Source organism: Crinia signifera, chromosome 11, assembly GCF_055691185.1.
Source record: "Crinia signifera chromosome 11, ASM5569118v1, whole genome shotgun sequence".
Taxonomy (NCBI): Eukaryota; Metazoa; Chordata; class Amphibia; order Anura; family Myobatrachidae; genus Crinia; species Crinia signifera.
Genome location: NC_139227.1, coordinates 7,069,649 through 7,086,265, shown reverse-complemented (window position 1 = coordinate 7,086,265; position 16,617 = coordinate 7,069,649). Strand labels below are relative to the sequence as shown.

General features: G+C 48.0%; 1 protein-coding gene across 3 annotated transcripts in view; it reads left to right on the top strand.

Annotated features, from left to right (window-relative positions):
- Window positions 1-16,617, top strand: part of TENT4B (terminal nucleotidyltransferase 4B) — a 58,463-nt gene that overhangs the window by 20,136 nt on the left and 21,710 nt on the right. For all 3 annotated transcript variants that reach the window (XM_083164884.1, XM_083164882.1, XM_083164883.1), the window contains exons 2-5: window positions 257-380; window positions 1,935-1,981; window positions 2,237-2,357; window positions 5,158-5,265. In XM_083164884.1, the coding sequence (XP_083021010.1) occupies window positions 257-380; window positions 1,935-1,981; window positions 2,237-2,357; window positions 5,158-5,265 (400 nt within the window). The remainder of the gene's footprint in view (window positions 1-256; window positions 381-1,934; window positions 1,982-2,236; window positions 2,358-5,157; window positions 5,266-16,617) is intronic.

The following is a 16,617-nucleotide window of genomic DNA, read 5'->3' as shown; positions in this document are numbered from 1 at the left end:
GTATCCTATGAGGAGTGTAGATGGGTATAAGTATTGTGTCCCCCCCCCCCTGCCCTATGGGTGTGTCATAAGCTATGTCTGGTTCAGTTGAATCTGTCTATTGTGGGGAAAAATGCTAAAATGTTTGAATGTTCCCTATGTACCTATTGCACACAGAAGTGCTGCTCATTGTATTACTCAGAGTAAGTAAAGCTGCAATATTATATTATAGCGAGACAGCTTTCATAACTTTTTGTATTTCTAATTATTTTTACAGCCTTCATGAAGAGATTCTTGACTTTTATAAATATATGTCCCCTCGGCCCGAAGAGGAGAAGATGAGGATGGAGGTTGTAAATCGAATTGAAAATGTAATTAAAGAGCTCTGGCCAAGCGCTGATGTGAGTATAACGTTGTCTGGTCTCCCAGATACTTATGTATGTGAGCCCAGATACAAACTACACCTACAGCGAGCTAGCACAGGATGGCAAGCCCCTTACACACTGCATGACGAGCTCTGCCACTGCTGCATGCCTGCTTGACTAACACTGAGAATACAGCACAGGATGCCAAGCCCCTTACACACTGCATGAGGGGCGCTCCCACTGCTGCATGCTTGGTTGTCTAACACTGAGAATGCAGCACAGGATGGCAAGCCCCTTTCACACTGCATGACGGGCTCTGCCACTGCTGCATGCTTGGTTGACTTACACTGAGAATGCAGCACAGGATGGCAAGCCCCTTACACACTGCATGACGGGCTCTGCCACTGCTGCATGCCTGCTTGACTAACACTGAGAATGCAGCACAGGATGGCAAGCCCCTTTCACACTGCATGACGGGCTCTGCCACTGCTGCATGCCTGGTTTAATATCTAACACTGAGAATGCAGCACAGGATGCCAAGCCCCTTACACACTGCATGACGGGCTCTGCCACTGCTGCATGCTTGGTTGACTAACACTGAGAATGCAGCACAGGATGGCAAGCCCCTTACACACTGCATGACGGGCGCTCCCACTGCTGCATGCCTGGTTGACTATCTAACACTGAGAATGCAGCATAGACATTACATGATGCACAGGAGCACGCATTAACGGTACTGTGCATACACCCTAACCCTTATTATTATTTTTTTTACATTCTTGCCCAGCAGAGCCAAAATGAGTGATAAAGTCTAGTGTGTGTGAGTGGTCATATAGGGCACACAAATGTCTTTGGCATTGTTTCAGTCATGTTGATAAATGCGTTCCCTAAGATTACCCTAAAACATCTGTTTTCAAAGGATACTGACAAAGACTAATCTAATCCCTCAAATGTATGTACAGGGAACCTCCCCAGATATTGGAACAAGCTTCAGACCGTGAGGGCGTTGTAGCTTTGGTCTACGCTTACAAAGAGTACCCAGAGAGGGACCCGTAGCGTTCTTTCACAGCACTTGCCACTCACGCACGCTTGGCTTGCAGGCTGCACTAAGAAGGGCCTCTGTCCCTGCAGGTGTCAATTAAGGCGAAACTTCATTTGCGATTGCCGAAATAGCTCCAACATAAGCTGGCTGACATCATTATTGATGGGGCCCTTTTGCAGGCTAATGGTGTGTACACACGGTAGATATGCCGTGCGATGCGAGTCCCAATACGATCAGATCGTATCGGGACTCGCATGGCACGCCATGCATGCAGTGGCACAATTTTGACTATATAGTGCAGATCTGCATTATATAGTCAATGCAGCCAAGACTATCTGTCTTCCGATACGTAAACGCGCATCGGGATCGCAAGCAGATTGTAAGGATTAAAACCCTTGCGATCTGCATGCGATGCCGACACGAAGTTGACTATCGTCAACATCGGAAGGCATATCTTACCATGTGTACACACTATAAGCCACATAATCCCAAGCCTGTCTTTGTGGGTACCTTTAGTTATTCATTAATTGACTTTGTATATATTTCAGGTGCAAATATTTGGGAGTTTCAAAACGGGTCTCTATTTGCCTACCAGGTAAGCGATTTGGTGTGTGTGTAATATATATGTAATATAAGTAGATATCCAGATCCTTCTGATTCTTCAGACTTATTTATATGTACTGATCTTCCAATTGCCCGGACGCTGGCCTTAGTGGCTTGTCACTATAGTGTGTATGTCTGTCAGCATGCTACGCTACCACTAGTCTGTCTGTATACCTGTAATGTCTTTCATTAGATCATTTCTCTTTTGTTTTTTCTTCTAACCATATGATTGGCTCCTTCCTTGTAGTGACATTGACCTTGTGGTTTTTGGGAAATGGGAGAACTTACCACTGTGGACGCTGGAGGAGGCGCTGCGGAAGCACAAAGTCGCTGACGAAAACTCCGTCAAAGTTCTTGACAAAGCCACAGTGAGTTTTTCTGTAATTATTCAAAGGCACAGAAGCAAAGCACTAGGGGTACAAGCAAAGCTATAGGGGTACATTTACTAACGCTCCTATCAATGAAGACGTGACATTGCCCGTAGCAACCAATCAGATTCTATCATTTCACTATTGCATCCTAGAAAATGATTGACAGAATCCGATGACCTCTTCATTTTTAGGAGCTTTAGTAAATTTACTAAAGGGATTTGTCTGCCTTCCAGCACCAATCACAGGCTAGAATACCTTGTTGCTATAGGAAACCTAGCCAGTGCTAGATGATGCATAGACCTATAGAACTATCCGTGGGATGTATGTAGCGCTGCTGCTGCTGCACTGGAACAGTATTATAGGTGGTTACACATCAAAGGCATAAATGACGGTACCGGCAATGCTGGTGATCAGTGACGGACCCCTAAAATAGCGCTTCTGTGGAGTAATGCCAGCTACAGCCGTTACCCTCTGCAAGGTGGCGGGACAAGGGAGCCCCGGCCGGGACAAGGGAGCCCCGGCCTGGGACAAGGGAGCCCCGGCCTGGGACAAGGGAGCCCCGGCCTGGGACAAGGGAGCCCCGGCCTGGGACAAGGGAGCCCCGGCCTGGGACAAGGGAGCCCCGGCCTGGGACAAGGGAGCCCCGGCCTGGGACAAGGGAGCCCCGGCCTGGGACAAGGGAGCCCCGGCCTGGGACAAGGGAGCCCCGGCCTGGGACAAGGGAGCCCCTCCTGCTTCACTGTAATAGGAGTAGCAGGAGCAGCCTGTTCTCCATGAGAAGTGGATTCTTATAGGGCCTACACACATGCCAATAGTAAGGCATTCTCTAAGTGACTTTGCTTAGTTTGGCAAAAGTCGCTTAGAAAATGCCCCTACATCAGGGGGTAGGGGGGGTGTGCAAAATAATACCAGTGTCAATCGCATTTTTTGTTCAAATAAAAATGTTGCGTAAATAAAATATCAATGTCCTAGATAAGTTAAAGATTACAGGTCTTTATGATGAATAAAAATGTTGGCTTTTCGGTTTTCACACCAATTTTGACACTCACTTGGCACTCAAAGGGTTAAAGTAATTAGACGGAATTCCCAGCATTTCTACTATAACATTCTATAATGTTTGTTGTTTCAGTGACCAGTGTTGCACTTCCTCATTTGCTGGATATCTCGGCAATGTCCTATCAGTGGTTTCTATGTAGATTTGCTGCTGGACTGGAACAGCATTGTAGATTTCTGCGTATCAGAGGTATAAATGCTGGGAACCCTGGGGCAGATGTATTAAGCCTTAACAAGAGATAAATGCAGGGGTGATAAGGAGATAAACTTCCAGCCAATCAGCGCCTTACTGACTTTTTTCAAACACCGCCTGTAACATGGCAGCTAGCAGGTGATTGGCTGGACGTTTATCTCTCCTTATCCCCCTTGCATTTATCTCTTGTTAAGGCTTCATACATCTGCCCCCCTGTGTGCTGCAGTCATGGTGAAGGCAATGCTGGTGGTGTAGGTGACCAGGCTAGAGAAGTTTGGGCACAGGCTTTTACGGTTGGTATGGGGCACACCTGGTATTTGACAGCTATTGGGCACCTATTTCATTTAACCCCTTCAGTGGTGTGTTTTTTTTTTGTTTTGTTTTTTATACGGCAGCGTTACCCCACTGGGCGAGTTTTTATTTTAGGGGGAGCGCTACCTATAAAAAAAAACCACGCTGTCCCCCTGGGCTGGGCAGCGCCGCTGAACACTATGCCAGCCGGCGCCACGACCCTGCACCCAGCATGTCAGTAGCCGGCGCCAGAGACTTCAATAGAAAAGCCGGGGGGGGGAGGAGGGGGAGCTGGGCAGCGCTGAAGCTGGCTGGGTTCAGCGCTCTAAACAGGGGCAATCCTGAGAATTTTTCGGGCTGGACACTGAGGCACAGCCCGGAAAATTCTTGGGATTACCACTGAAGGGGTTAAACGCTAAAGCAGTGCGGCTCATAGTTCTGGCTGATATCTATCCAGGCTTTGGGCAGTATTCAATGAAAAAGTTCTCCGTGCATGGAGAGCGTTTTATTTAGCTCTCCATGCACTCTCCGTGTTCCGGAGGGCTCGCTGCCACTCCTGCTCCCTCTATTCAATGTGGTTAAGACTCGCCGCCACTCGCGGTGAGTCTTAACCCCTGCAGGGAGCAGGGAGCTTTCAGGGAGCCGGAAGCAGCCAGAGAGATTAAAGTCTCCCTGGCTGCTCCAGAGGACTGTGGAGGGGAGGGGGGCTCTCCAGGACCCAGGCTGCACCCCCCTATAGCCAGCGGGGGACCCAGTATTCACTGCACCGTTCGTGCATAGTTACGTTTGGCTGCAGTGAATATATGAATATCTAATGAGCGGCTCGAGCGCTCGGGCCCCCTGCTGGCTGCACTGTGTAAAAAAAAAAAAAAAAATGAAAAAAAAAATATTTTTTTTTAAAATTAAATATATATTCATGTGCTATAAGCACATGAATACAAATAACATGCCCCTTCACAGGAAAAAAAAACTGATTTTTTGACACCAAAATTTAAAAAAAAAACCTTTACGTTCAAAAGTTCACATTCCAGCTCTCCATCAAAAGATGGAGAATTACTACACGGAGAGAGACGGAGAAAATCACTTAGAAAGACGGAGAACATTTCACATTGAATAGGGTTGCTCGCTTTTGGAGAGCAAAATGCTCCGTCCAAGGCGAACAAAGCACAAATTCTCCACAAAACACGGAGAACTTTTCTCATTGAATACTGCCCATTGATACGGTGGCGTGCTTTTTTTTTTTTCTCTTCTTCTCTTTAGGTCCCAATAATTAAGCTAACAGATTCTTACACCGAAGTTAAAGTGGACATAAGTTTTAACGTGCAGAATGGGGTGAAAGCCGCGCAGCTCATCAGGGATTTTATCAAGGTAAGTAAACGCGCAAAGATGATGGAGATATTTCATGTGTGTGTAGAATTAGTAAGCAGATTTTGTATAGAGCTTAATATATATACGTACACATACATTACATTTATATATAACTATATATTTCTAAAAGTATTCAGGGGCCTTGACCACTACAGGAACAGGGTGCTGACATTGTGATCTATCATATACTTTAACATGGAGTTGGTGGTTCTTGGAAGGCTTTGCACAAGACTCTGGAGGGTCACTAAACTCCGCACAGTTAGGGTCTTGGTGGGAATCGGACCCATGACCTCGGTGCAGTATTGCTAACCATTACACCATCCGTACTGCCCTAGGTATGGCTAAGTGCTCGGTTTTATACACACGTGGCCACAGGTCTGATAAGAAACAGTGCAATTCAATAATTAACAGGTTCAGCCAATTAAAATACTTTTTTTTTTTTTCATCAATAGGTTTTTATTGGTACAAATTTATGTATGGGGTACAGAAAAGAAAAAAGGGGGAGGAACCATGGGGGGGGGGGGACTGCAGTCGGGGAAAAAAACGGGCAATATAGGACAATAATAGTTTACAGACAGAAAATTATACATGGCCATAACATACATGGTGGAACGCTACGCAGAGCGAACTGAAAACAAACCTACAAATACAAAATCGGTTTAAAGTTAGTCTAGGGTGAAGGAACCCAATAGAACCTAGGCAAGGGGTGAGGGAGGATTCGAATCCGGGTCAGGGGATTCATTCAGGCTGAAGAGGGTGGTTTGTCTAGACAGAGTTGGGGCGAAAGGTCTTGTGCCCTCTCTCGCAGACATATATGTGAGCCAGGGTGCCCATTTAGAGTGAGGCGAGGAAGGGTTAGGGGAGTGGGGCTGGAAACCCGTTTCCATGAGGAAATGGTGGTTTATTTTTAATATGACCTGGAGAAAAGGAGGGGGGGCTGGCTGCTTCCAGTGTTGCGCTAGGTTTGCTCTTGCTGCTATAAGGATGTATCCAAGGACATATGTTTTGCTACTCGGGAGTTCCTGTGGATACACATGAAATAAAGCTAGGAGGGGGTCAGGGACAAGAGTTAGTTGTATCACTTCCGAGATGAGTTCAAAAACCTCACTCCAGTATGCCTTGAGTTTGTGGCAGGACCAGAAAATGTGGTAGATGGAACCTATATTTCCGCATTGTCGCCAACACATATTGGAGCACGATGGCCAAAAGGTGTGTAGGCGATCTGGGGTTAGGTAGAGGCGGTTTATCAGTTTGATATGCATCTCCGAGTGATTGAGGCATCTAGACATTGTGTGAGAGGATAGAAATATCTTCCGCCATTGATGGTCGGAGAGCTGAATGCCCAAATCAGATTCCCATTTTTTATGGGCAGGAGATTTGGTAAACTCTGTGGGGGTTATAAGTGAGTTGTACCAGAAGGAAATGTCCCCTCTGGATAATGTCTGGGAGGGGCGGGACAAGATCATCTGGTGGCGGGGGTCTATAGTGGGACAGTTAGCGAAGTGGGAATTCCACCAGTGTGCCACTTGGAGATAGTGGAGGTACTCATGGGGGGGGAGGGAGTATACTTCCTGTAGGTAGGGAAACGGTCGGATTGAATTGGCGTCGACTATGTCTCCCAAAGCTGTGATCCCCCTTTGTTTCCAAAGAGTGAGATTGAGGTTGGGGATTAGTTTCGCCACAGTCGTGATGGGGAGGGTATTGATAAGGGAGGTGGAGGCACGCATGGTGGACAGTAATAGGTCCCATGCATACAGAGTAGCGGACGTTGTAGGGAGAAGGGATGGTGAAGGGGGCCTGATGTGTTTTGGGATCTTGAAGAGGTCACGGAGAGGAATATCGGGGGAATGGCGTTGTTCAATATCTACCCACGCCCTATGAGTTGAGCTTTCAGAATAGTGTTTGGAAGGGGCAAGAAGGCAGGCTAGTTGGTATTGGGACAGGTCCGGGAGGTCGAGACCTCCGTAGGCTCTTGGGAGTGTCATTTTGGAACGGGCTAGAGTGGGGGGCTTGGAAGCCCAGATATATTTTGTCAGGATGGATGTCGCTTGTTGAAGGAGCTTTTTAGGGAAAACATAGGGGATAGTGCGAAATAGATACATTAGTTTGGGCAGGAGAGACATTTTAAATGCCGCCATCCTGCCCATCCAAGAGATTTCATAAGCTGACCAGGATCTGGATAGTGATGTAATGGAAGCAAGGAGGGGGGTAAGGTTAACATCAAATACTGATGACATGTTGGGTGGGATGTGGATACCTAGGTACTTTATGGAGGTGGTTTGCCAGTTGTAGGTATAGGAGGATTTCAACTGGGGGAGCTGGTCTGTAAGGTTAATTGGCAATGCATCCGTCTTGGAGGTGTTGAGTTTATAATAGGAGGCGGCGCTGTATGCAGTAAGTGTCTCGTGGACGTGTGGGAGCGTGTGGGTGGGGTCTGTCACAAATAATAGTACGTCGTCCGCGAAGAGGCTTAATTTATGCTTGTTGGGGCCCACCTGGAGACCGGGAATGTTGGGGTTTTTGCGGATGGCCGTGGCCAATGGTTCAATGGAAAGGACAAATATTAGGGGTGAAAGTGGACAACCCTGCCCTGTGCCATTGGTGATAGGGAAGGGGGAGGAGAGAAAACCATTGCTGAACACACGGGCAGAGGGGGAGCTATATAGTGACATAATTGACGATAATATACGATCCCTGAAACCGAAGCGAGACAAGACTTCCTGCATATACCGCCAGTTAAGGCGGTCGAATGCCTTTTCGGCGTCAAGTGAGACTAGGAGAAGATCCTGGTTAGCTGACAGGGAGTCTATTAGGTTAAAGACTCTCCGGGTGTTGTCCGGGGCCTGGCGTCCCGGGACAAACCCCGTCTGGTCCGGGTGTACCAGCAAGGGTAGGTAGAGGTTGATTCGGGATGCCATTAATTTGGCGAAGATCTTGATGTCAGTGTTCAGGAGGGCTATTGGGCGATAGTTTTGGCACAGGGCAGGGTTCTTACCGGGTTTTGGGATCGTAATAATTCTGGCTTCTAAGAGTTCAGGGGGGGTGCGGCCGAGCGTGGAGAGTTCATTGAACAAATCAGTAAGGTAGGGGGAGAGCAAGTCACTAAAAGTTTTATAGAAATCTGTAATGAACCCGTCCGGCCCTGGGGCTTTATTGCACGGGAGAGTCTTTATAATTGACTGGACCTCTAGACGGGACCAGGGGGCGTTTAAAGCGTCTAGTTGGGCCTGAGAGAGGGTGGGTAAGTGTAGGCTCTCAAGAAAACTGTGGATAGATGCTGGGGTAGGCTGCGGCGTGGAGGGATCTCTGGAAAGGTTGTAAAGGTTAGAATAGTAGTCTGCGAACTGATTGGCTATGTCTTTGGGGTTTAGTATTTTCTCTTTGTTGGGGGCTGTGATGAATTTAATACGGTTTCTGGCTTGCTGGGCGCGCAACTTCCGAGCTAACATTCTTCCCGACCTGTTGCTGGCTAGGTAGAACCTGTGTCTTATTCTATTTAGGGCCGATTGGGTACGGGTGAGGAGCAGTTTCTGTAGTTGGCTCCGTATTGAAGCCAGCTCTACTTTCAGGGAGTTTGATGGGGTGGCTTTGTTTCTGGCATCTAATTCCACTAATTTGTCTTCTAGGGCTTTTTGGGTTGCGGTAGCGTTTCTCTTCAGGGTTGCTCCAGCCTGAATAGCAGCCCCTCTTGTGACCGCTTTAAAAGCGCACCAATGGTTGATTACCGAGGTGTCTGATATTTTATTGTTGGACATATATAGATCCATGGATTTTTGGATGATACTTTTGGCTGCAGGGTTAGACAGTAAGTGGGGGAACAAGCGCCAGGGTCTGGGGGGGATTCTAGCGGGGTGAAAGTTCCATTGCCACACCACCGGGGCGTGGTCAGACCACGTGATAGGGAGAATGTCAACTCCTGCGGAGTGTTGGAGGGACCACTTGTCACAGAGGATATAGTCGATTCTAGAGTAGGTATTGTGTACTTGGGAGTGGAAGGTATATTCACGTCCTGTGGGGTATGTTGTTCTCCATGTATCATACATGTCGAACTCTGAGAGGAGGTTACGGAAGGCTGTCGATTGATTGTCTGTATGAGATTGGTGGCTGGATGGGAGGTGTGATTTATCTAGGCGGGGGTCTAGTGTTAAATTAAAGTCACCCAGTATTATTAAGGAGCCCTTAGTGGTTTTTTGTACCAGGGTGAAGAGTTTACGGAGGAAGGCCACTTGGTTCGTATTGGGTGCATAGATACACACTATTGTCAAAAGTCTATCTTCCAGAGAGCCGGTTAAAATCAGGTATCTACCGTTCTTATCGGCAGTCTGGGAGTTACAAATAAAGGGGGTATTTCTATTAAACAAAATAGCTACCCCATTACGCTTAAAGGGTCCATTGGCATAGAAGGCAGTCGGGTAGTTGGAATCTCTAAATGTGGGAGGTCGGGGGGAGGCGAAGTGGGTCTCCTGGAGGGCCACAATGTCGGCTTTCTGTTTGTGGAAGTATGACAGTGCCATTCTGCGCTTGTGAGGGGAGTTCAGCCCCTTGACATTTAGTGACAGCAACTTAGGCATAGCAAGAAGTTAGGTAATGCGGAGAGGTAGCTACTGCATCTATACAGGAAGAGCGCAGAAAGGGGGGATAAGTGGGATTAGTGCAGTCCAGGGGAGGGAGGGGAGGGGCTTGAGAAGTAGTATATTGACAGAGGGGGGGAGCAGGGATAGGTGAAAAACAAAAGGGTCCAATAACTAGGACCCGCACAACTACTGCAGGGGAAAAGAAAGACATTTTCATGCAGTAGTATATGGAGAGGTTGGGGGTAGCGGCCTGGCGACTCTAATTATAGAGCGAAGGAAGAGATTGGCCACCCCTCCCGTAACGACATAGTTAACTAAACAAACATTTGATATATGCTTTAAGACATAACATATAAGTATAACAGTCCACCTGAAATCTCAGGGGGGGAAACATACTAAAACAGGAGTTGAATCCTGTCAAGGCTACTTGAGATAGTGGAATAACGGGACCCCAGCCAGTGGGGCACAATGAACTATAAGAGAAAAACGAAGCCTTGAACAAGCAAACAAGCGAACAGAGAGCTGCTATAAAACTGTGAGCAGCAAAATCCCAGTGCACAAAAACCTGCACCATTGGTAAATAATAAAAGGTAATACTTAGCAATGTAGCCTCACTCGCAGTGGGGAGGAGGCGTAGGTCCATTGGCATGGGAAGTCCATCTTTAGAAAAGGAAGAATTAGACGGCAGCTAGACCTCAAGTGTCGGCCCAATCCTGGCGGAGAGGTTGTGGGCGCTTCTGCCCCTGCTGGGCAGTTATGGAAATGTCCCATTCCAATAGGAGTTTCACCCCCGCATCTAGGGATGATATTGTATAGGTGGTGTCTTCATGTGTGATGATTAGCTTCACCGGGAACCCCCACCTGTACCGGATCTCGTGGTTGCGAAGTGCCAGGGTGATGGGAGCGAACGACCGTCTGCTGGCCAGAGTTGCGGGGGAGAGGTCTTGGAACATCTGGAGGCCTCCTAGTGTGTCTGAGAGCTTTGCGTCACGGGCCGCTTTGAGTAGACGATCTTTGACTGTGTAGAAGTGCACCCGGAGCAGGGTGTCCTTGGGTAGGTCAGTGGAGATCGTTTTGGGTCTAGGCAGGCGGTGGATACGATCAATGAGGAGGTCCTTAGGGTCGGCTGAGGGGAGGAGCCTGCGGAACAGTGCTGTGGCATAACCTTCAAGTTCAGCGTTGGTCACCGATTCAGGGATGCCTCTGATTTTAATATTGTTCCTTCTAGATCTGTCCTCCAGATCCGCTAGCTTAGCTTTGTACTGGTCCATCTCAAGTTGCTGGCGATCATAGGATGATACCAGGGCATTGTGGGAAGTAACCAATTCCTCCATCTTCTTCTCCAGGTGATCCGTTCTGTCACCTATTGCCACCAATTCGGTTTTAACCTCCCGAATGGCAAGTTTGAGATCTCTGGCCAGCTCGGCCTGGAATGCTGAGAAGACTTGGCATAGTGACTTCACCGTCACTGGTTCGTCTGATTCCGCGTCTATGCCAGCTAGCCCAGAAGGTGGACTGGGTTCTGATGGGGCACTCGGGTGGGTATAAACTTGTTTCAGAGGGCTTGGTAGGTGTTGGGGGGTTTGTGGGGATTTTCTAGCAGGCATGTTGATCTTGGTGGGGGCTGCTTCTCTAGGCCTCTTTGGAGGCATGACGGAAACGGGCACTGTTTAAACGTATGGGGAGAGTAGAGATCAGGCACTGTGGGGGTCCCCTTTGGCAGGTGCGTTTTCACATGGAAGTTGCCTGGCTGAAGTCGTCACGGAGGGGCCGCCATGAGGTTACAATGGTCACATTAAGCTCTGGTGGGTGGCTTTAGCAGAGGGGGGGGGGGGGGGGGAATCTGAGGAGAGGGGATGGGAACAAGCTGAGCTCTGTGGGGTCTGGTTACAGGAGAGATCTAGTAGCCACAGTGCAGGGCAGGTCTAAGATACTTAGTGATGGCAGTCCTGTACGTGTGAAGCAGTGTGCTCCGTGTCTGTGGGGGAAGCTGGGTGTATTGGGGCAGAGAGTGATGCCGATTTGCTTGGTCCCTGAGGAGGGAGAGGATCTGAGTGTCCCCACTTATGGATGTCGCTGGTTATTGATGGGGACCTGAGAGGGAAGATGGCTAGCGCCACGTGAACGCACCACTGACTGGAAGTAGCTGGCTGACGGGTGCAGAGGATCCCCGCTCGTCGCTGCTGCCGCAGGGTCCTGAGATCCAGGGGAGAGGGATCCAGAGGGATAAGGAGGGCGTCTGCCCTGCAGGGCCTGTGACGCTAGTAGGGGTATATCCCCAAGATGGCGGCCGGAGGCTGATGGCGCCGTCCCCCTCCCTCACCGCCTCGCGGTGTCAGCAAGGCTCCCCCGCACTCACCCGCCGCCTGTCTCGTCTGAGGGTGGCTTTCGCTGGATGTGGGGAAGGTTCGCCGGGCAGACAGCGCGCCTCCCTGCACCAGGTCTCCGTCGCGTCGATCAGGTGAGGTGGTGGGGTCGCAGGTTGCAGACTTCCTCTCCTGGCGTCCGGGGTGCGTGTCCGCTTGGGGGGTTCAGCAGGCTGGCGGTCGGTTCCACCCGCTGTGCTGGGTTCTTGATCCCGAGCGTCACGCGGCGTCCCCTTCTCCAAAATTTAGGCCCCTGCTTCCTCCGTGCGACCAGGCCGCAACCCGCGGGAGCGCTGAAAAGCACTCCCCGGCTCCGCGACGCCGGTCACTCGCTGCCGGGGGGTCTGTGCTGCAGGTTAGGCAGGTGGGGTGAGGACAATCCAGCGATTTATTTCTTTTAAGAGCCAAAACCCCTCTCCTGGTTCTGGAGCTCCTAATGCGTGCGTCTGGTCAGGTTGCTCGCCAGGCCACGCCCCCCCCAATTAAAATACTTTTGTCCATATTATGTGTGTGTGGGCACCTGGACAATTGCCATTACATGGTGCCTTTACAAATCAGGCCCAAAGTGATCAATTTTATTAATGCTATGTACACAGGGTTTGATATTGCACAGCAAATAGCGCAAATCACATTGTTCTTTGCAGCACAGTCTATTTCTACCATCTCAAAACGAGGGACATGCCCGCGCTCCAAGATGGCCCCCCCTCCCCCCCCACGCCGTCCCTCCTACCTGCCAGCAGATGCTGTCACCCCGCCGGGTCCAGGTGGCGGTTGATATTGAATCGATATCAGCTGCCTTTGAATCGCAGAGTGTGTACACGCTCTCAAATGGGAGTTCTGTTCAGTGTTGCTAATATTAAACAATCAATTTTTACTTATTTAGAAACTTCTAGAAGATAATCGATAGAAGCTGATTGGTTACCCATAGCAACATCCTACCGTCAATAGAACGCACATCTTAGTAAATTGGCCCCAAAGTGCGTAACATAAATACCATGGTGTTGGGCACAGGTTTAGCACAGCCTGTGAGTAATGGTCAGTGTTACATGGCTCCCAGTTCAGTGGATATGGGGTTATGTTGTATCTACACGTTTTCTATGCTGCCGATACTGCATCCCTGGATGTATTACCGCTGCTATTTGTGTAATGCGTGTGGAGTACAATGCATCCCAGTGTTGATCAGCGCGGCTATCTACTGCTATTGATTTTGACCATCTACCCAATAAATATGTGCCGCTGATGGATTTCTAAATGGCGAATGCACAATCTAGCGCCAGGTAGAGCAGCTCAAGAGGGAGAGTGGAAATCAGAAAGTGGGTACTTTATCACTCTCTCGTAGCCCAAAAATGGGGAAAGCAGGTCCTGCCAAATAATGTCAGAATGAGCGATGATGGTACATTTACCCCATTGTTTTTTTACGTCTACATACCCACTTGTGCTGTTTCTGTGGATAGGAGACTGAAGCTGCATGGTATTGTATGGTGTGGGTTTTAATGATTTTTATTCCTCTTGCGTGACCATGTCCGTACGGGACGCAGTCTGACATCTAAGATCCCTGGTGCTTTGTCTGTTGACCTCCCCGAGCTCGCTTGTACACCTCCACATGTCAAATATGTTCACGCTTCATGCGCCACTGGTTTTTGGACTTGTTCATATGCCATGGAGTAAATGTCCTTTGAGCAAATGTAAGATCAGGTGGTTACATTTCAGCTGCGGTTAGTGATTTGTTCTATTGCCGTTTCTCAGTGAAAGTCACGTGTAACGGGACACGGTCATACATTACATGTAAGGCTTTAACTAGTGGATAATCATTGTAGGAACGACCATACTTATTACTAGTGATGTGAAATGTCCAGGACTGCAGGTTTATGGTGAAACAAATACACACAAAAGCCCTGGACAAATAGGCTCAGTGATAACTAGTTCTCTCCGTATGTATTATCGCACCCCTAACGTGCTATGGACCATTTTTGTTGCAATAGTCTGCAGCTACAGCTACTGCTATACTCACCAGACAGCCAGATCCAAAAGTCCCTGGCACTACAGAAGGTCAGGCCTAACTGCTGGCCTCTCCTATTCGGAGTCAGTGGCCAGAGCCCCAGGTCAGTGAGCATTTTAGGGGGGTGGGGGGTATTCAATCCTGGTTGTATTGGTGGTTGTGTCAAGATCCTCTTCTTTTCCGGCCAGAACGATTAATAGGCGAAGGCAATGCAACTTGCCAGTTTATGTTTCTCAAGTTTTTTTTACAATTTTGTCAGAGTTGGAGTTTCGAAAATTGGCAGGTATCTATTTAAATGTGGAGTTGTCGAGTTGGTTTAGACGGTTTTTAGTCATAATTACGACAATTTGAATTAGACAGTTTTTTTCTGTCGGGAGCAGTCTTTTTACGGCAAAATTTTAATTAATTTGTTTTCTTTGACCTCTCCTGGTTCTGAATTCAGTTGAAAGGCGACCCCTGTCACCACTACAATAAGTATCTATATCTATTATATATATACACACACACACACACACACACACACACACACACACACACACACACACACACACACACACCCCCCCTCTTTCTTAAAATCTTTAACATCTCAGAATGTAATTTAAAACCTCTATTTCTGAACGAGTAAATGAAGTGTTCTCTGAAAAATGTATAAAATAGATTTGACTTCATCAATATTTTTCAGTAAAAGTAATCCAATCTAACAAATATCTGTAGGAAATCGTATTTGCCTGGAGTACATCATAGACGTGGCAGTTCCCGGACAATTGTTGTTCTTCGCGGATATACAGCGTAGACATTTTACCTTAGGAAAGGTTTAGGGGGAAATTCAATCGCCGTCGAGCATCTCCCGTGGGGGAGATGCTCGACGGGCCCTATTCAATGCTGTCTTCCCCGACAGCATTGAACAGGGTTTCCTGTCAGAACGAGCCCGACATCTCTAGCTGTCGGGCTCGTTCTGCCGAGAACAGCCGGGAAGTGACGAGCTGCCGGCTGCAGCTCGTCACTTCCCGGCCGCAACTCGCGGCCACGCCCCCTTCTCGCCCCGCTGCAGGCGGGACATTGAATCCCGCCTGCATGTTCTCGGTCGAGCTGACCGAGAACGGGACTGGGTCACGGCAGGCGAGCAAGCTCGTCTGCCGTGACCCGAACATTGAATACCCCCCTTTGTGTCTTGGTTTTCCTGCATTGGTTTTTTGAGTGTGAGGGGGGAGTTTGAGGGGGGAGTTTGGTGACATGGATCCTTTTTTAAGGGGAGAGATTGTTACAAATCTTTCTGCTTTTCCCTTGAAAACCGGGTTGTACCAGAAATGTTGAGGCAATAAAGCTTTAATCTCCTCCCAAATACAAATTATTATTTTTTTACTTAAAAGTGCTCTAAGAGAACAATGTCTGTATTCTCATTTCTAAAAAAATGTCCTACACCAAGTTTTAGAAAGTCACCATGGGTACACATGTCGCGGCGTTGGGCACATGACTGCTTGATTAATTCTGTTGGTGATCGGCATTGCACTGCATTAAGTGTGACCTTAGTTTACTAAGTGGACTAAAGACAAAAACCCAGGAGAGTAAAATCAGGCGCAAAGGTTATATATGAGTTAAATTAAACCTATATTCAATTATTACTATGTCCACAGCATTGACTGCTGCTCCCAAAGAAAAAGGACAAACCTTTCCAAAGATAAACCAAAAAACAAGAGAGCGCACTGTGTTGATCCTTTTAGTATATGTTTTTACTTAGATAAATTCATTTAATACAATTTGATACCTTTAAAATCAAACAATAATAAAAAAACACAATAATAATAGTAATAAGATGCATGCAAAAAAGCACTTTAAAAGCTTTATATATTCCTGATGAACATCCGACTGTCTCCTTTTAATTAAGCAGAAGAAATTAATTATGCCTCAGTTCCATACAGGACAGTTCTGGACAGATGTTATTAAGAACAGCAGTTCCTTTATATATTAAATGTTTGGTCAAACGACTGTTTTATGGATAATGCTCTGGATAGAAATAAATAGGTATATTACCGGCTGATGGAAAGGTAGAAAGATGCGGCAGTGATAGTCTCCGATGAACACATGTCCGCTTCTACCGGTGTTGCTCCAGATGGTAGTGGAGCCGGTACCGGGAGCAGACGTTGCAGTCCGGGTAACAGCTGAGAAGATGCAGCGGTGGTGTATTCCGATGAGCACAGGTGTCCGCTTCTACCGGTGTTGCTCCAGATGGTAGTGGAGCCGGTACCGGGAGCAGACGTTGTGGTCCGGGTAACAGCTGGTCTGCTGACAACCAGCGTAGCTCCGATGGATTGAGAGCTGACGCTGGGAGCTGACAAGCTGGGTGAAGATGGAATGTGCACCAGGTGTCTCGATGTAGGCAGACGTCTCTTACCGCACCTTTGGCCGTAAACTT